The sequence below is a fragment of the Malus sylvestris genome, chromosome 14, assembly GCF_916048215.2.
Source record: "Malus sylvestris chromosome 14, drMalSylv7.2, whole genome shotgun sequence".
NCBI lineage: Eukaryota > Viridiplantae > Streptophyta > Magnoliopsida > Rosales > Rosaceae > Malus > Malus sylvestris.
The window spans coordinates 5,039,226-5,059,023 of record NC_062273.1 but is presented as its reverse complement, the minus strand read 5'-3'; the positions used below and the strand labels follow the sequence as shown (position 1 = coordinate 5,059,023).

At 35.7% G+C, this 19,798-nt stretch overlaps 2 protein-coding genes and 2 long non-coding RNA genes across 5 annotated transcripts; 3 read left to right on the top strand and 1 right to left on the bottom strand.

Annotated features, from left to right (window-relative positions):
• Window positions 1–1,093: 1,093 nt before the first annotated feature.
• On the top strand, window positions 1,094–2,590 carry LOC126598730 (uncharacterized). Of its 2 annotated transcripts, none has more exons than XR_007614947.1 (2): window positions 1,094–1,377; window positions 1,784–2,590. It is a non-coding gene; the product is annotated as an uncharacterized LOC126598730 (long non-coding RNA). The 2 variants fall into 2 exon arrangements; XR_007614948.1 differs by having other exon boundaries at window positions 1,746–2,590.
• Window positions 2,591–3,090: 500 nt separating this feature from the next.
• LOC126598724 (mediator of RNA polymerase II transcription subunit 6-like) lies at window positions 3,091–6,134 on the bottom strand. The gene is made up of 5 exons (XM_050265090.1): window positions 5,794–6,134; window positions 5,176–5,350; window positions 4,894–4,963; window positions 3,667–3,776; window positions 3,091–3,480 (listed from the first exon to the last, which is right to left on the bottom strand). Exons 1-5 carry the CDS (start codon window positions 6,033–6,035, stop codon window positions 3,319–3,321), a joined length of 759 nt encoding a protein of 252 aa, XP_050121047.1. The 5' UTR covers window positions 6,036–6,134; the 3' UTR covers window positions 3,091–3,318.
• Window positions 6,135–6,462: 328 nt separating this feature from the next.
• On the top strand, window positions 6,463–8,350 carry LOC126598732 (uncharacterized). Its single transcript, XR_007614950.1, has 3 exons — window positions 6,463–6,552; window positions 7,295–7,374; window positions 8,219–8,350. It is a non-coding gene; the product is annotated as an uncharacterized LOC126598732 (long non-coding RNA).
• Window positions 8,351–16,761: 8,411 nt separating this feature from the next.
• Window positions 16,762–18,238, top strand: LOC126598728 (60S ribosomal protein L21-1). The gene is made up of 2 exons (XM_050265093.1): window positions 16,762–17,069; window positions 17,782–18,238. The coding sequence occupies exons 1-2, from the start codon at window positions 16,833–16,835 to the stop codon at window positions 18,037–18,039; spliced, it is 495 nt and encodes a 164-aa protein (XP_050121050.1). The 5' UTR covers window positions 16,762–16,832; the 3' UTR covers window positions 18,040–18,238.
• The last annotated feature ends 1,560 nt before the right edge of the window (window positions 18,239–19,798 follow it).

The window sequence follows — 19,798 nt, the reverse complement described above, 5'->3', positions numbered from 1 at the left end:
CCATTATTGTCCGTTGCATGCGCGTGGGAATCTCAGTGTGCTTCAAGGGTAATTTTGTCTTTTTAACCCCAAAAGTCCACGTGTCGTCTCCATAATTTTATTGATTATTTTTTACTCCACAGTAGTATATAAGACATTTTGCAAATGTTACTTGGTAATCAAGAAAGACCAATTCACAAAGCTATCAAGCTCTTTCTCTCTCTAAAATCTTCTTCTGCATTGTTTGCAATTCTTACACAGATGTTATCTGACTGATGGATAGAATTGAGAATTGCCCCACATTACAAAATGGGACCTAAACACAAAAGATAAAAGAACAACAAAATAAAATAAAACAACAAAATAAAATAAAGGAAGCTTATAATTAGGGCGGGGTAGGGTAACCTCAACTAAAATATTCAAACAAGAATTTGATCCAACAACAAAAAAACAAGAATTTGATTAGGATTGTTTAAACAACAAGATTCCCGAGAAAAATATTCATCTATGTTGGTAATAACTAATAAGTGTAGACACAACTATTGGCCTCTACAAGTGTAGGGTAATGACTCACTTGAGGCTTAGAGAATGAGTTAACAATCTATAGCAAGCTTTTTCAAGGTTTTGTTAAGGTTAAACTCTTTGTACTGAGTCTCATTAAGAAAACTATCCATTCCAATTTTCCCTGCCAACAATCCACATGTCAGGATGACATGTTTAGAAGAGATTGCATGTCTAATACTTTTGATATATCTTGAACTTAGTGAGTTATCCATTACGATATAATCTTACAAACTAAATGAATCCAAGAGAAAAAGAAAAAAGAATCCGACTTTAAAATCAGATATCTCATACTTGAACCACCATGTGTTGGATCAACGATAGATTATTTAACTCATACATAAAAAGTCAAGTGTCATTTCGATTCATGACTTCTGAATCCCAAATAAGTGAACATGCCAATACAATCATAAGGACACATTCTATCAAGCCACGAGATTTGGACATACCTTGGGCCATGGTTCAGATTCCAAACCCTATAAACTTCATAGGCCCATTGTAGCCTATCACTTTGTTTTGTTAAACTAACCCATCATATTTGGGCCAAAGCATCTTAATACAGTAAGCTCAGCCCACATCTCAACAACTAATCGGAAACCGAAACCCTACCAACGGTCTCCGCTCCCGGACTCGCGATCTGTTCTCGAGGGCCTTCAGGAAGAAGGGGTACATCCCACTCTCCATCTACCTCAAGACCTACAGGACCGGCGACAATGTCGACGTCAAGGTTAACGGCGCCGACCACAAGGGTATGCCCCCCACAAGTTCTACCACGGCCGTACCGGTCGCGTCTGGAACGTTACCAAGCGCGCCATCGATGTCGAGATCAACAAGCAGGTTAATTTCATTTTTTGTTTTCTTGTGTTCTTTGTTTTGTAATTTGGGTTGCCTGGAAGGTGTTTGTTGATATGCTTGTGTGAAAATGTGTGTTTGGATTTGTGGGTTCTTGTTGAATTTTCGTTTCTTTTAGTTTGATTTGGACTCCGCAGACTTAAATGGCTGCAGCGTAATTATTATGGTTGATTAGATATTTTTAGGGCTTCGTATAATGTTAGCTTATGGATGCTAATTCTGCTGTTGGTGTGTATTTATGCTGTATGAATTGGGTATCACGCATCGGTGCTGAAAGTATTTTGTTTGAGAATTTATTTGGGTATTTCAGATCATAATAACCCAGTGAAATTAAGATGATAAAAAATTTACAGGTTAATTGGGAAATGATACGTATTGGCTTTTTCTCCAGACGTTGTGTGCCTTCAAAGCGACACTCTTCTTCTCCTTCGTAACAGACAACCTTGTGTTAGACTAAAATATCCAGTTCACACAAATGCTGCATCATCATGGTTTCCAAATACACCGGCCCCAGCAACACCCCTGGCTCATTTTTCAACCTCTATATGCTTGGCTGTGATGACATCTCCGAGATAGATAACGAAATCGGCAATTTATTTTTCATTCCTCAGATTCTATAACGACACAGCAACGGGATGCTGGCAGATCCACAGGCTAGGTTTAGTAGCAACATAAATTTGGTTCAAAGAAAAGGAAAATAACAGACCGTTGATGATATGTATCTTCACGTTTCAAAACCTAGGCCGAGATTAGGCTGAGTTTTTAACATTAGCACTGAGTTCCTTGACATACTCTAATAACAATAGAGAGCACCAACTCCCGCACCCACAAGTGTCGGAATTTTGATTTCTTTCGGCGCATAACCGCATATGCGTGTTATTTGTATGACTACGTGCGCTCGTGTGTTCCTCGTTTGGGACCTCGTTTGGGACAACGTCGATGTTATGTTGGAGCGCAGACCATTGCAAGAATCCGTTTGCGCCTGAAACATGATTATGCTTGTTTTACCTGTATATGGTTTCAGAGAACAGTTAGTCGATCAGTGCGTGTGTGTCTTGATTCCTCAGGCGAACTGATCAAACTCAGGATACGATGAATCTCTGTATATAAAACTTCGTGGCTGTATTTCAAGTTGCTCGGTTGTACATAAAACTTCACGTCCGACCCCTTTCGGGGTGGTACATTATTTTTTCCCCAATAGATGCAGTTTACCGTACAAATGACACTTTCTGAATCAGTGCTGGTTTTTCCTACAACTTCGGTGCTTTTACTTGATACAATTACTGACCCACTTAATCATAAAAATAGAAAAAAAGGAAAAGAATCGGAGAAGTTAAACGAGCTTCAACATACTGACCGTACTACATTTGAGTTGGATTATTTAACACCAATCTCGGTATGAACCAAACATGAGATTAAATAACAACTGAATAAGCTGGGATTATACCTTCTACATGTAGGCCTATTTATCATGAGAGACCTAAATAGATCCAACCGAACCCAAGCCAAACCAATCCAAGTCAATCCCTACAATTACTCCAAGCCAAGCCAACCTATGCAACAAACTTGCCCTTTTAGGGTTTGTTGGTATTTTTGCTAGTCTTTTGGTCTTTTTTTCCAAATTGTCAAAAAAGTACTACCCTAACCCCAGTTTGCTATTTTATATTGAGTAGCATAGTGTATTAAATGACTATACGGTTGTCTTAGGAACTGATCTATCACTTCTGAATAATTGTAATAGGGAGAACTCAGAACCTCCAGTTATAAAAATACAAAAACAAACAGATTAATGAAATCAAACCTAGAGGTAGTAGATACTCCATCACAGTTTGCAGAAGTGGTGTCGTTTCTTGTCAAACGGTCTGTAGCTTCAGCGTTGGACACAACTTTGTTCTCTAAAAAAGATGCAGAAATGGCAATCGTACTCTAAAATTTCATTCTTTTAGCTGGGCCTTGATCAATGATGGGATCTATCTGAGGGTTTTGTGTCTCTCCAGCTTGTTGGGTTTCAGTGCCGTTCTCGGCTTCTGCAGTTGGAGCAGGAACATAGCCTTCTGGAAATGGTGGAGGTGGTGGGGCTGGTGGTAGCTGCATAAACAGTATGACAATAAGGACCTACTCCTAGTAAGACAGTTATGATGAGTTGATAATTACAAGCTTCCCAGGAATCGGGATACCCTCCAGGACGTTAGCTAATATCCATACCTAGAAGTGCAATGCAATAATTTACTTCAGTATAGGAGCATGGGAGAAGATGTGTTTCAGTTCTGTTACCTTGCGCTGTAAGGATTGAAGAATAAGATCAACTCGCTTTACTTCCTTGAAGTCAATTGTCTCTTTGGTAACCTTTGATTCAAAGGCTGCAGCCTCATTTTCTGAATCGACTGCATCACAAAATTTAAACGAATTAGAAACCATGAACATTAAACTCATGCTCACACTAGAAAAACCACCACTTAATATTGAATTATGACAAGCAGTGACGAGCTTCTCATATTTTAAGTATACACCACACTGAAGGTTTTAGCATTACATACATGATACACCTACCATCCTTTTACATGCATGATACTACAAGTCACCATTTTTAAACAGGCATGATTTCAAGAATTCAACCAAGATATGTTTGTGATCAAGAGCAGTATGATCCATGCATGGTAGCACACATGTCAACCAAATCCAAAGCTAATCCAACAATTCTTGGATTGGATCGGCCAAGTTGTTACAGAGCTTTGATTGGGCATTGGCCCTTCGATCTTTCAACTCCAAAAGGTTGGTTTGATTGGAATTGCTTCAAATCTGACCTCACCTAAACCGACCCTTGTACACCCGTAGTGTCCAAGTTTGTCATGCTCATCAAAGCAAATATCTCATTAAACAAAAGAAAAGTGATGCTGTAACAGACTGCACTTCAGAATAATTGACATCTAAAATACTGATTCATAGAACTTGACAGAATGGTTGAACAGCAAGATGTGGTTGCTTGATTTAGCATGCCATCAAACCCTATTCCAACCCCTTTTTTATCAAAACCAGACAAATAAAGCTTTGACTTTGAGTTTGAATATTTCTATCTTGCATGACATCTTCACATTTGCTACCGGGATGAGTAGGAAAGAGAAAAGTGTAGTGATTGGATCGTTATTGAACTTGCCTACCCCAATTAGTCCCAAATCCCTACAGCCACATTAAAACAAATGTAAACTAATCAACCATCTTTATATGTAAACTGGGGAAAACATCTGAGTTTGGGATACATCATGGTTCTGCAAAGCATTAGAGTTTTCATCTTTCAAGTTTTGATGTAATGTAAATATCAACATAACTGATACGAGTAAAGCATTCCTATATAACTTTCATGGAGCACCAACAAAAATAACTATTACCGTAACAACAAAGAAACTGTTGAGAGAACTTCCCACTAGCTGACTTATTAACATCTGTTTAAGATCATACTTACATAATCAAGATATCGGACAAAGTACAAGGAAATCTATATACCGTATCCAATCTTCTCCAGCTTTGAGGCAGCAGTCGTAAAAGCCTTAGAAATATAATGGAGAGCACGTCCCTGCAACATGAGTAGACAAACAATCAGAATGGAATAAAGATTCCCTATTAATTCCAACACTTAGGAACACATCATACGACTGTATCACTGTCCAATCAAAATGCATAAATTTGAAATTACTTGAAGCTAATAGTTCTTTTATAATTATAATGTGGCAAACTGCATTCAGATATGTCCTAATCCGTTCAAACAACCCCAAAGAAAAAACTTACAATTCGAGCTGCGAAAACATTGCAAAGTTGTGGTGCTTGGTAAATTGTACCATCCAAGACATAATAAGTCAGCATCGGTGTAACTTTCTCCGGACCATCCCTCTTTTGCTTGCGGAAAACAAAAAGGTGGGGCTCCATAACTTCACTCAGCCAGTATTCAGTGCCGGTCATTTTCCTATAAAACGGACACGTAACCATCACTAACTGTGTCAATTCCCAAGTCCTAACCATTTGGGGTCAATCAAAAGAACCATATGAACAATCTGCTTTCTGGTCCGGCGCAATGATGCCCACAAAACCAAAAGAAAATTAAGTAGTTCCGTATAATATCTGTATCTAATCAAATTGATCTGACGATTAACCACGAATCAATCAGGTTTCATTAGTCCATACCAACAAAAAACAAAAAGCAACTGGGTTCTGCTTATAAAATTAAAAACCACTTATTTTTAATGATTATTCCAGGCATACCGATACCATTAATTCATATTTCTTCAAACTCTCTCTTAATCAAAAAAAATTTCATACAAAATTCAGAAACCCTAGCTAAGTACATTCGGTACAAAAAAGAAAAAATTGAAGAACATTTCCAAAAATTGGGGATGGGGTTTTACTTACACGAGTTGATCTCGGTCGAGGGGGTGAATGGAGCGTTGACGAAGCTGTTCATTGTTACAAGTCCAGTCGTAGAACGGAGAGATAGCGAAGTAATCGAAGACCAGATTGCGATCAAGAGGATACGAGTTCAGCCATAGCTGGTCCTTGAAGCATATATCAGTCATGTCCGTACCCGGTGGCTGTGCTACCACGGGCAGCGGACCGCCCTCCATGTTCGGCAGCGCAACCGGTGGCGTCGCCATGAATTCTCTTTCTTGCCTGTACAATGCTCTGCCTCCTAATTGGTGCCCAGATTTTGGTACTATATTGGCAAATAAAGAAGTGATAAGATGGTTTGGGTGACCGCGGGGTCGGAAAGGTATATATTAGTTTGGTGCATTTTCATTTTACCAACCATCAAAGATAAAATTAAAATAAATAAATAAATAAAACTTCTTGGCTTAATTCCAATTTTCGGATGGTTTTATAATTTTACAATGTCAATTTGTAGTGTCATTGTTTATTACCAAGCAGCCACTGCAGAGATTATCGCTTCCCTCCCCAACTTTTTATTAATCTTTATCCACTTCGTCTAATTATTTAAATGCCTTAATCTCTTGAATGCTTCTTCTTTACTTTTTCATCCATTTTCGGGGTTTAACACATTTTGTGATTGTGAAACAGGTATTGGATTGATTATAGCAAGTGTGATTTTTTGTTAACGTTGATTAGATTCGGACCTTTGTGTCGATCGAAGTCATTGCTGCTGGGTTAGCTGAGGTATGATTGCTAGCTTTTTCTCTTGGTGCAATACAAAATGTTTTGAGTTGTTATATGGACTTAAGATTTAATAAGTACTTGCCGAAAGTCATGGGATTTTGAAATATCGATGTCTTGCTTGCTTATAAGCATACAAATTTCTTTTTAGCTTAAACATCTAGGAACCAAGGTAGTCATTTTTCACTGCCTCACTGCGTACAATATGTTAATGATTTACACAACAAAATCGTTCTCCACATGTGAGGATCTGTGCGTGCAACCACATTGGTTAGGCATGCCTTGACATTTGCTGTTGAGGCAATGTTTTATCCATTGCCAGTGGTGCTCCACTTTGTGATACCATGGACGAGCAAGAAAGTAAATAGAAGAGTTTGATTGCATAATTACTCAGAAAAATAAGTCTATGTTTTTTTAACTATTCTGGAGTGAAATCAATAATCTTCTACTAGTCCGGTTCAATGTTGTCCCAGTTTACATGGGACGACGCAACACTTAAATGATATTTTTCTAATTAGAGCTTTTATGATGATCAGTGATCACTATCAATTCTCCAATGTATTGGGCAAACAATTTTGTTGGTTCATATTAGGGAATAGGTTGATTTTATTTAAAGCCTTTCTGATGGTCGCTATTAGTTCTCACACATATGGGCAATGAAGTTTTGTTGTTTATCAGTTGTAGCGACATACTAAGTCATGATTGTTACAACGTTTGACCTTCAACTTTCTTTTTACTTATTTAGGTGAAGTTTGCAATCCAATACATGCGATGAGCTATCCAGAAAAATGAAAATTTTGACATAAGACCGTGACCATCATTAAGGTATCTTATCTATGAATATTTATTCTATCTGTATCCTCATAAACTTAGTCTATCTTTATCGCTTTCCTCATAACACTACATTAAGGGAGCCTCATGATCCTTATTATCATTAAAAACAGATGTGTGATACATCTAATGATCCTCATTATCTTTAAAAACATATGTATGATACATCTAATGATCCTTATTATCATTCAGACTTAGATCTTATCCAACAATTCTACATTCAAATCCTAGCCAATAATTGGAAGGGTGCTTTAACGAAAAGCTCCTAATACTATTCACTTTAACGAAAAACCACATTTTTACATTAAAAAGTCAAACCTGGTACTATTCACTTTACTCTTTATTTTGTCTTTATCGTTAAAACTCAAAATTTTCAAACTCTTTTCATTAGTTTTCCTTAACTGGAATCCCCAATCTAACCAACTCAACATACATGTCTACAAAAATAGAACAAATTATAGTTTTAATCAACTCATTTTTAGCAAATTTTAGTAAAATAAAGTGTTCAAAGAGAATCAAATATGTAGTGAGCTGTATTTTTTGGTATTGTAAGGATAAGATGATATATATGCCTCCATTTTTTCTCAATAAGAAACTGAGATTGTATGATACGGTTGAAGACGCCAACAAAAATGCAACAGAAAGAAGAGGGACAAATAAAGAATAGAGGGTAAATACATTAGCTTCCTTCGGTTCTGTTAGTTGGTACTTTTATCATAGTTTTCATTTTTTTTTTATGGATGAATACATATCCATCATTCCTATATACAATTAGACTAACTATGTATTTCATGTATCACCATTCTCTTTGCCTGAAATCTTATTTGGATGTTTCCAGGTTTAGAAGATACAATGTATTCATTTGATTCAGTTGAGGATGACATAAGGAATTTGTATCAGCCAGAGTTCTTAAATTCAATCTCACTTGGTGGTTTGCCTCCGCACAAGTTAACTTTGAAAAGGGGTGCTCGAATCATGCTTTTAAGAAATATTGATTCGAAATTGGGATTGTGTAATGATATAAGATTATTGTGTCGTGGTTCTTACCGAAATCTTATTGATGCTGAAATTCTAACTGGACAATTTGCCGGATCCAAAGTTTTTTTACTAAGAATCCCTCTCAAAAGTACTGATATTGCTAAGCTTCCATTTGAACTTACAAGAAAGCAGTTTCCAATGAAACTAAGTTTCTCTGTCACTGTAAACAAATCTCAAGGTCAGACAATACCACATGTAGGTGTTTACCTTCCAGATCACGTCATCAATCATGGACAATTATATGTGGCTTTATCGAGGGGGTCTCAAAGTCAACCACAACTGTGTTAGTAAAAAATAGCTCCACAGTAGGCCAACAAGGTGTATTTACACGAAATGTAGTATACAAAGAAGTCTTGCTTCATTCCAGCTAATTATGGTGATTCCTAATAGGTAACAACTTTATTAACGATAACCTTTCAATATGCATTTCCCACTTATCAATTAACTCTTTTTATTTGATTTTTAATTTTCTCACTATCGTTTGTAGATTCGCAATGAAAATTTGAAGCATCAATCATGAACAAATGGGTGGAAATTGTAGCATTGATGTCAATATGTAAACTTACTTTTCAAAAGAAACAATGACATATAGACTTTATGGGTATTGTGAATAACGTACATATTGTGATGTAGGTTTTATATTTTGACATTTAAGTTGTTTTGTATTTTGCTATGAGTACTTGATGTTTTCACCATCATCACTTTTTATATTTGTATCTACTTACTATTGTTCATAGACTTTAGGTAGGAACTTGCATCCAAAATCCCATGTTGTTTGACAATTGCATGAATAACATTTAAATCATTACTTTAAGCAAAGTGAAAATGAAAAACATGACAACTTTTTAGGATGTACATGGTAAAGAAAAAGTTCAACTTTGCACAATGCATTTAAAATATATCTTGACAATTACAATGGAAAAAAAATAACACAATACACCTTTAGGGGCGCTTAACACCCGTGATGCAAAAATACCTCTCGTACGCACTAACGTGCGTGCGGATAAGCTAGTAAGAAATAAATGCTGGAATATGTATGGTCTAAATCCTCAATCACAATGGAAAGACTTAATGGTATGTTTTCTTAACTTTCTTTTCTTGCTGACTTCCGTTTAAATTCAATATTTATTAATCTTTCTCTTCAGGGGAATTTATTGCTACCGATATATATACAAACTATCTTCTTTTTACCTAATCTAAATACATGGCTTATTCCTTGCTTGACCATTGATAAGTTAAGTTGGACATGTGTATAGAGTATATCTTCAATGAGAGTATCTGCGTTTATACTTTTGTATGTCCAACTCAAACCTTTCATTGGACAACCAACCAGCTAACCATGTGTTTACAATAGGTCAAAAGAAGAAAGTCTTTGTTTACAAATTGGTAGCAACCAATTCCTCTGAGATAAGTTAGCAAACTGTGTCTCTGTATTGCAAAGAGGCACCAAACCAGCTATATCTGATCATCTTTTTACAAGTATCATTTCACTTTTCAACCTGTTTGATTCAATTCTGCCATTTACACCAAAATATCTAAACAATGACATCAAATTTTGAAGTCAAAAATCTAATAACATTACTATGTTTTCAGTTTGATTCAATGACACAATCTATTAACTTCCTTTTCAATTACTTTTATTTGAACATATTCCACTTTGTTTAGAATCAATGAATACTTTTTCTTATGTCACCAATCAGTTATAGCTTACTATATCCAATTTGTATTTATGTTGTTTCTCTCATACTCTATCACAATATATTACTTATGCATAAATATTTACACAATTTCTAGTCTTAGAACCAAGGTTCTAAAAAACGCTAGGTGGGGTCTAGGCGAGCGCCTAAGCGGCCTAGGCGGATTTAGGTAAATTTCTTGTATTTCTTGTAAATAAGTGCATATTAACACTTACAAAAAATTAAAATTGTATGAAATTCATTGATAAGATGATAAAAGAATAATAAAATGCAAAAAGAGTATCCAACAAGCCCAAAATTTAAAAACACATTAAGCATATATGCCATAAAATCATGGTGAGGAGTAGTGTAGGATGACATATGTACAATAAGTTCATAATTTAAAAAGAAAATTATATATGTATGAAAATATGTAAAAATTTAGGCTCTTTTGGTTAGTTTTGTATCATTTTGTAAGTCTATAAATAAAATGCAAGTTGGGCCATGTATTCCTTGTACATTTGAGTAGAAATGTCGTCCATTTATAGATGGGCTTAATGGACCCTAACAAAAAACCCAAAGTCATCCAATCCATTTATTATCCTATTAGAATAAAAAATAAAATAAAAAACCAAAGACACTAGTTTTTAGGCGTCCCTGTTCCAATCACCGAGTCACTTTCAAAAGAAAAAACCCTAAGCTGCTCATCAAAAACCATTACCGCCGTCTGCTTATCACCATATCTATAATTGCAGATTCTCTCTCTCGTTATCTCTTTCTCTCTCTCTCTCTCTCTCTCTCTCTCTCTCTCTCTCTCTCTCTCTCTCTCTCTCTCTCTCTCTCTCTCTATCTCTCTCTGACCATCGTCACACCTAGAGGAGACAGCGAGACGCACATCGCCCAGATTTCCCAATGTCCGCCTACTTCTGGGTAGGCTATCGTATTTTCCCAGGCCGCCCAGATCTTCCAACTTCCGTCTATCCCACCCAGCGACCGTTTAGCCCACCTAGGCGTCCAACTTACGCCGCCTAATAGCTTTGCCGATTTAGTAAACGATTTCGAGATAATCGTGGCGGAGCACCACCGTCTAGCGTCTAGGCCGCGTTTTAGAACACTGCTTAGAACATTACACTTCAAATAAATGTTGGCTCAAATATCATTTGACATATGTTCTCAATTTTTTTACACTTTTTAGATAATGGGCTTCAATATATAATCAAATGGCGTCTTCTAAATTTACTTCTTCTCACGTTTTCCTTTGCTTTTCACTTTTCACTCTTCTTTCTCACACATCTCAGTTTTTGATTGAGAATTTTTATGGTTTTTTTTCAGCATTTTTTTTATTTCTGCAACTATTCTTTTTTTTTTTTACGATTTTTATCTAATGTATATATTTGTACATAATCAAATTATAGTTTTCTATTTTTGTTTTGAAGAAAGAAAACGATGGAAAGATAGGACTCCTATAAGATTTCGGTTTTTTGTGAGCTTTCAAGGTTTTTCTTAGCTTCAATTTTTCTTTTTCAATCTGTCTATAATGTTTCCATTAACCATTTCATCAATTTTTCCTCACAGAAAAATTACAGTTGTCAATCTTGATCCTGCCAATAGGAAGTTTTTGTTTATGAATCTCTATAATGTTTGCATTGACCATTTCATCGTTTTCAGCTCATAGGAAATTTACAATCGTCAATTTGGATGCTACCAACGATGGATAATTGTATCCTTTACTCTATTTTATTTTTCTATTTTGTTCTTTGTAATTTGCAGTGTTGCATCACTTTCCAACGTAGAATGTTCAGCCTTTAATAAATTTAGTTCTGAATGTTTTCTGAACATAGATCATCTTATAAAACTCGCTAATGTACTCATCTAATTTTTATGTTTTCAATATTTTTAATGGATAGTTTGGTATTTGGGCGGCTTTGATCTTTGATTTCAAATATGTGATTTTGTCTAAGTCTTTCTGATCCTTGATTTCTATTGACGTTTAGGATTTAATGGAGATTCTCGAATGAGGTTGGTTAAGACCAAAAAAATGGTATGTGCTGTATTTTTTTCTTTTGTCTATTTCTCTTCTTTTATACAGAGTTTTGTTTGAATACCATCATTTTCACAAGCCCTTATGAGCCTTTGATTCAAACTTGATCATTCTTTAAATATCTGTATATATTATGCTCACGTATTTTCTAATCTTGCAGCAACGCGTGGTCATTATTTCTAGTATTCTCTGTAAGAGAATATTTCAACAATTGTGCAATTTTTTTTATTTTTGCTCAATATTGATTGATCAAAGTGTGATGAAATTCAACCTTGTTAGAATTTGAAACAGCATGCAGTGCAGGCATAACAGATAATCTTCAGAACACTGTCAATCCCGATATGATTCCTGAACTTTTTCTATGCATGGCAATGAAAGACGCTGTAAGTTGTAACTAGATCAAATTCTTGAGATAACCTCTTCAAGTGCGCAGATATTTGAGTGAATTTCTGCAATGATATGAACTATTCAACCGTAACATTGTTCTTGACATGTCCATTAATTAGTGGTAATGTCGATTGAGCCTTCATTCTGAAAATAAAAACCACCATTGGAAATAAATTGTTTGGCCAGCTTCAACTTTTAATGCTGCCAAAGAAGAACAAAGACCATTGTAAACGGCTGCTACCTCATTTCACTTGAATCATTACTGGAAAGTAGAAAATCAAACTTACGTGTCACCGACCATTGTTTCGGCAAGGACAGTAACTCGAACTTCCTCTGGGACTCAGAAAATTGAGCTAATATAGCGACAACAAGAATCAAAACGAACCTTTAATACTAACTGCTTGAATATAAAAGTGGTAGTGAGCCAGGCTTCCTGACATGCTCACGAACAAAAAAATTTTGTTTGAATCAATGCTTCTCATGTTTGATCTCTCTTCTATTGTATTTTTGGCATGCTACTGCCCCATCTTTCCAGAACTATCTGTTGGTGTCGAAGATTTCTTTGGAGAGGGATCCTCGGACCTCAGCACAGCTCCCCAAGGGATTGACATTTTGGATGTGTAGTCGGGCTCTTACTTGTTGATGTGCTATAAGAAGATGACAAAGTTAGTTTTGAAAAGTGTCTTTATGGGGCCTTAGGTGTAAGCCTTGAGGCTCGCAATCAAAACTAACTCAGTGCTAGGCATCCCACTACTATCTCAGTATAGCAGATGTAGAACAAGAGTGTTTTTAGTCGATTACTTGCGCCCCAAGTTACTCGGACTTCTTGTTATTAAAGAATTGTCGTGGATGTGTTAAGTCCATATTAAGTTCTTTTTCTTGCCTTGTAAATAATGACTTTTAGTTCATAGTTTTGTATGTTTGAATGAAGGGAGTCCAGATCCCCTTTAGTCATTTGTTTGGTCCTATATTGCTTTTAATGATAACATATCTATTAAACTAGCCGGATCCAGATACAAATAAGACAATTAAAGTAGGAAAGCAGGTGGATATGACTTGAATACATACTGGAGAATGCATTAAGTAATAGATCTATAAATTTAGAGAACAAACAAAGAGCGTCGGGCAATATTTCACCTTGTCTGTCAAGGTTGAACCTCTTGCAATCACTTTTCTTTGAATTAACAAGGGTTTATATGCTAAAAATGGATGGATGGTAAACAAGTTTACACAAGGGAATCGATATTACGCCACTAAGGGAGATAACATAGCTTTAAACTGGACAAGAGATAGCTTGTCGCTAAAAATGACTGAATCTGGGTTGATTTCAGCTTTTGGATGCAAATATGGCTTGAAAGCAGAGTTTGTATGTTTGTTTGTTTGATTGGTTGAGTGTCTTTGTTTCTGGGGCCTCTTTCTCCTTTTATAGGCAAATTAGCCCGACTGTTGTAACTTTGTTCTTACCCGAAAGCACTTGGAGGGTAGTGAGTCATCAGCTTTTTACTTGTAATGCCACTGGAAAGTGTTCTTTGGCTAGTAGTAGGTTAGTTTCCATCACTTGTCACTTCAATGGTAAGCACGTGGCTTATATCCTGGCTGAGAAGGCTTCACTTTGCATGTGGGCTTGGTGCTGGGCTTCGGGCAAGTCCCCTTTAATTTAGCAGCCTTGGGCGTTCCTTCATTTAAGCCCAATGTTCAAATATTAATCCAAACGCTATACCATCCAACAAAAGATCATTAGCATTGGTTTAGTCCTTCTGCACTCACAAACTTCATGTCATACCTCTAATACATAATTAAAAGCATAGGATATTATCAATCAGACACCGACCAAAATACAAAAGCAAGAAAGAAATTCAATTCATTCCTCTTAACATTAAGGGAGGGAGAGTTCGGCTAAACCACACGATGGGTAACCTAATTTGATATCGAATTATCCATCCATGAGATTCGAACCTAAGACTTTTCACTTCCATGTGAAAAGAAATACCACCAGACCGTAGTACCGAGTGACAACATTTTATGTTAAGTTAAATTACATGTCATTATGTATTTTTCGAATTCAAATAATTTTTAATTTGTCATTCCAGTTGCTTAATGCGTTTTCCTTATTTTGTGGAGAAATTAGTTATTAACTATATTTTCTCTTCTTCCAAACAAATTCACCCTTGGCGAGAATTGAACCTAACACATCTCACTTATAAATGAAGAGGAGTATTACTAGACCGTAATACTAAGTGTCTTCTACATACATTTAATATTATATCTTTTTACCAAATGGTTTTGATTTTTTATTCCAAATAGTTGGTGATCCAACATAAAAAAATTTGTGTAATTTTTTCAAATTTTTTTGTGAAATCTTTGCTACTTTTTTACGTATAGTTATTGACGACTATTATTAGGTACAATACATACATATATATATATATATATATATATATATATATTATCAATGGGTACGTTTGAATTTGTAAAAATTGTTGATTGGTACGTTTATTTGAAATTTTGGTACGTTTGATTTGATACATATTATTGATATTGGTACGTTTAATTACAATTTTGCTACGTTCGATTTGGTACATATTGTTGATATTGGTAGGTTCGATTTCGTACACATTGTTTATTGGTACGTTTATATTGTTGTCAGTCCTATTTTCTCTTCTTGTATTAAAAGAAAAACTTATTTTGGTACGTTTGATTTCATGGGATTTGAAAATATTTTAAACCTTTTTGGAAAAAAATATTTTAAACGGTAAATAATCATTGCTAAATTGTAGGATTATTGTGAAAATAAATTGAATCCAACCACATTTTTTTTGTAATTATCTCTAAACGAGATAGGGTAATCAAAATGCTAGATTATGACACCAAAATTATTAAAAAAAATATTTAATCAAATCTCTAAAAGGCATAGACGTTGTCTAGAAAATAAAAGAAAATGAGGCGCCTATATCAAAGATCCCAATCCTTGCTTTTAACATTTTTCTTTCGGCTTTTGTTAGTGATTTGACGATTGTAGGATCACTCTGAAACTTGTGACGAACACGAGTGAAGTGACATTTTTGCTTCTACAACGATTTTACGAAATTGGAACTGCAAGTCTGCAACGTGGGAAGAAAACTGCTTCTATTATTTTTAATTTCCGTTTTTTCTATTTATTTTATGACAAAATTACCCCTGGGAATTCGTTTCTATTATTTCGGATTTTTTTTTGTTATAAGAGCTTTTATGTCTTTTAATTTTTTATTTTTTTGATGAAGCCTTATGATCCCAAAATAAGATTTTGGCTGCGCTTTAAGAATTTGGGTAAAATCAACCTTTTTATATATTCACATGTTACGTAACTCGCGGAAAGAATTGAGAATTGTCCCACGTTACAAAATGGGACCTAAACACAAAAAAAGTCAAAGAATAAAAACATTAACACTACGTTTGGGTGAAAAAAACTTAAAATTATTAAGAAATTTTAAAATAATGAAAATTGAAATGACATGATTTTATTTTCTAGAATTTGTTACTTGCTATTTTTAAACTCTTAATCGTAAAAATTGGAAAATTATACATATTTACATGAAATTTAAACTTTGGGAATTAGAGATCCCAAATTCCAAGTTTTTTTTCTACGCAAAAATTATAATTTTCTATGTTTATGAATTCAAACAAGAAAATTGGTACATATCAATTTATAAATTCTAACTTTTTTTCAAATTTCAAATTTATTTCTTTCATCTAAGGGCTGGTTTGGTATTGCTGTGCTTTGAAAAAAAATTGCTTCTGCTGTGCTATGAGAATCAGCAACAGAGTGTTTGGTAAACTTTTTTGAAAAAGTGATTTTGAAAAAAAAAAAGCAGTATTATAGTGTTTGATAAAATTTTATGTAAAACAGATGTGAAAAAAAGCTGGTTTTTCAAAGCTGGGTTTTGCAACTTTGTGTTTTTGACTTTTTTTTCATCCAAAACTGTGAAAAAAAGCTGAAACTGAATGTTTACCAAACATAAAAAACTCCCAACTTTTTTTTATAGATATTTTTTTTCAAAATCACCTCAGTACAAAATCAAGGCTAAACACAGCGTAAAAGAAGCCGGTGGTGCAAAACTAGCCCATCAAGCAAACATATCTTAAAGAATGATAAAAATCCCATCACTCTTGACAATGTAAGCCCAGGCCCACATCTCAAGAACAAATCCGAAATACCAAAACCCTACCCGCCTCACCAAACCTACTATAAATTCAAGATACCAGAGCCACACACACACTCTCATCTAGAGAAACCAACACCCAAACCCTAGAGACGAAGAGGCCTCTGAAAAATGCCGGCTGGACACGGTCTCCGTTCCCGGACTCGCGATCTGTTCTCGAGGGCCTTCAGGAAGAAGGGGTACATCCCACTCTCCACCTACCTCAAGACCTACAGGATCGGCGACCATGTCGACGTCAAGGTTAACGGCGCCGTCCACAAGGGTATGCCCCACAAGTTCTACCACGGCCGTACCGGTCGCGTCTGGAACGTTACCAAGCGCGCCATCGGTGTCGAGATCAACAAGCAGGTTAATTTCATTTTTGTTTTCTTGTATTGTTTTGGATTTTGGGTTGCCTGGAAGGTGTTTGATATGTGCTTGTGTGAAAATCTATGTTTGGATTCGTGGGTTCTTGTTGAAATTTCGTTTCTTTTAGATTGATTTGAACTTCGCTGACTTAAATGGCATGGCATGAGGGTAATTATTATTGTGTTGTTGCTCGTGTTTTTTGCCGTTATTGGAAATGGTTGATTAGATTTAAACGTTGCTATAGATTTTTAGGGTTTCATATAATGTTAGCTTATGGATGCTAATTCTACTGTTGATGTGTGTTTATGCTCTTGATGTGTATTTATAATGTCACCTATCGGTGACGAAAGTGTTTTTGGTTAATTGGTATATGATACAGTTAATTGGGATATGATACATTTTGGCCATTGATATAAGCCTGTTGTGTGTGCCCTATAACGTGTTTAATATATTTGTTCCATACGGTGTATGCTCGAGGCTATAGGATGAATGTTACGAGAGTGGAGAATGTAAGTTAATCTTTCATGTTGATCCGTTTGGAATTCCGGTTTTGAGCATTGCAGATTGATTATCGTTGGAAGCATAGTGTTTTGTTGTTTTGTATGTAGGGGAATTCTGTCCTGCTTTGGTCACACTGTAGTGAGTGTTGTATACTTTATTTTTTAACTTGATCACCAAAAATTTTAAACAGTATGCTTCTACATGATATCAGGTTGGAAACAGAATCATCAGGAAGAGGATCCATGTGCGTGTGGAGCATGTGCAGCCATCAAGGTGCACCGAAGAATTCCGTTTGAGGAAGATTAAGAATGACCAGCTGAAGGCCGAGGCTAAAGCAAAGGGTGAGGTCATTAGCACCAAGAGGCAGCCGAAGGGACCAAAGCCTGGTTTCAGGGTGGAAGGTGCCGTCATGGAAACTGTTACTCCCATTCCTTATGATGTCGTCAACGATCTTAAAGGAGGTTACTAGGTTTAATTTCCGTTTGCTTTGGTTAATTCTGATGGACTGGCCGCTTAATGAAATGTTTCCGTAGTTTCTTTTGACAAATTTTTGATCGACTTTCATGTGCTGCAGTAGAGACTGCTCGGATTTATGTCTTATGATATATGTTATGTTTTCAAGTACAATTTTGTGCGAATGTGGAAGTTATCATCGGAGTTACCTACAATCTTCAGGGTTGTGCTTAAAACTTTTCCTGATTATTCCATCCTCTGCTTTTGATTAACTTGGTCTGCAGGTTCAACCTTGCTGTTTTTTATATAACTGAACTAGCACAATTTTGCTAGAATCTAAGATTCAATTTGGTTAGATCGAATATGCCCCGTTTCTTTATGCCTACATTTCGATCGCTTGCTCTCTAATACGCAAATTTGTAGTGAATTGACAGTACATGACGCAAATTTGTAACATGAAATAATGAGGTAAAAGGATTTTTAGCCAAATGGTCTTTGAGATTGGTTTAACTGGTCATTTTTGTGCTGCCATTGAAGTGGTTCTCGGGTTCGTTCACTGTTAATCATTTTGGCCCTTCTTGAAAAATTTGTCAAAATCCTGAACTCTCCCTCTCTGCCTCTTCTGAACTCCTGAAGCATAGCTGGAGAGGAGAAAAGTGGTCAAGAGAATTGGAATTCGGAAACCAAGCAATTTTTTATCTGATTTTTTGAAAACCATTTTCGAACTGGATTTGAGAAACAATTTCCTATTGGGACACCAACTATATCTATCTATCTGTATATACGTATGCAAAGGCATTACCGCCTTTAGTCTTGCTTCATGCTTTCTTAAGTCTTCCCCTCCCCGTTACTGTCGCCGTCAGTTTCATCTTGTGGTGGTTTTCTTTGGTGCTTGTTCCACTACTGTTTATAAGGATGGCGGCGATTTAGAAGGGTAGATTTCTAATAGCACGGTTGATTACAACGAGTGGATTTCATCAAAAGAATTTCATGTCGGCGAGGAATTCATATTTAATTACAAACAGGAAGAAGATTTTGTGATACTAGTTATTCAAGAAGATTATGACAATTGCAGTCCGTCACTTGCCTTATCCCATTACGGTGCCTTTACCGCCCTAACTTTTAATATACCAGGCACATACTATGTTATTTGCGGTGAAGCTCACCACTGTCAAGTTTGCCAAAAGATTAGAATCAAGATCAATGCCCCCGAAATAGAAAACTCAGTCGCCAGTCCAAGCCCCTCTCCTTCTCCATCCTCGACATCAGGTTCTTCCAAAGCAATTGTCACCGAGCTAAAATCACAAGACCGCTCGAATATTTGATCTTTTGATGCTTGGCTTTGATGTTGCCATCTTTTTGTATCTACTGCATTTAAATGAGTTTTAACGAAACACTCCCGCTACTGTTCATTTTTAACGAAAATAACATTTTCTCTAAAAAGTCACTCCTGGTACTATTCACTTACAACACCTTTTTGTCCTTTTGATTAAAACTCAAAGTTTTCAAGTTCTTTTCATTAGATTTCTTTTAAATAAATCCATATTGCAGACTGAAAAAAGTTCACAAGTCGTTTAAATGTATTATTTTTTATTTTATTCGGATCGATTATAAATGAATTTGTGCTATGTTGCATTAGTTCTAGCTTATTTATTTTGTTAAAACCTCCTTCCCTCTCAGAAAAATCAATCATACGAAGCTCCAAGATGAGACACAGAGAACAACAAAGTTAAAATGAATGAAACATTTATCTTAGCCAAATAAATTCGACCTGA

Bases quoted from the DNA above. Each gene is read 5' to 3' on its own strand.
- LOC126598724 (XM_050265090.1), bottom strand. From the start codon at position 6,035: ATGGCGACGCCACCGGTTGCGCTGCCGAACATGGAGGGCGGTCCGCTG. The intron at 4,964-5,175 runs GTAAGTTTTTTC...CTCATGTTGCAG, and splicing joins ATGTTTTCGCAGCTCGAATT to GGACGTGCTCTCCATTATAT. The intron at 3,777-4,893 runs GTATATAGATTT...TTTGTGATGCAG, and splicing joins GCTGGAGAAGATTGGATACG to TCGATTCAGAAAATGAGGCT.
- LOC126598728 (XM_050265093.1), top strand. From the start codon at position 16,833: ATGCCGGCTGGACACGGTCTCCGTTCCCGGACTCGCGATCTGTTCTCG. The intron at 17,070-17,781 runs GTTAATTTCATT...ACATGATATCAG, and splicing joins GTGTCGAGATCAACAAGCAG to GTTGGAAACAGAATCATCAG.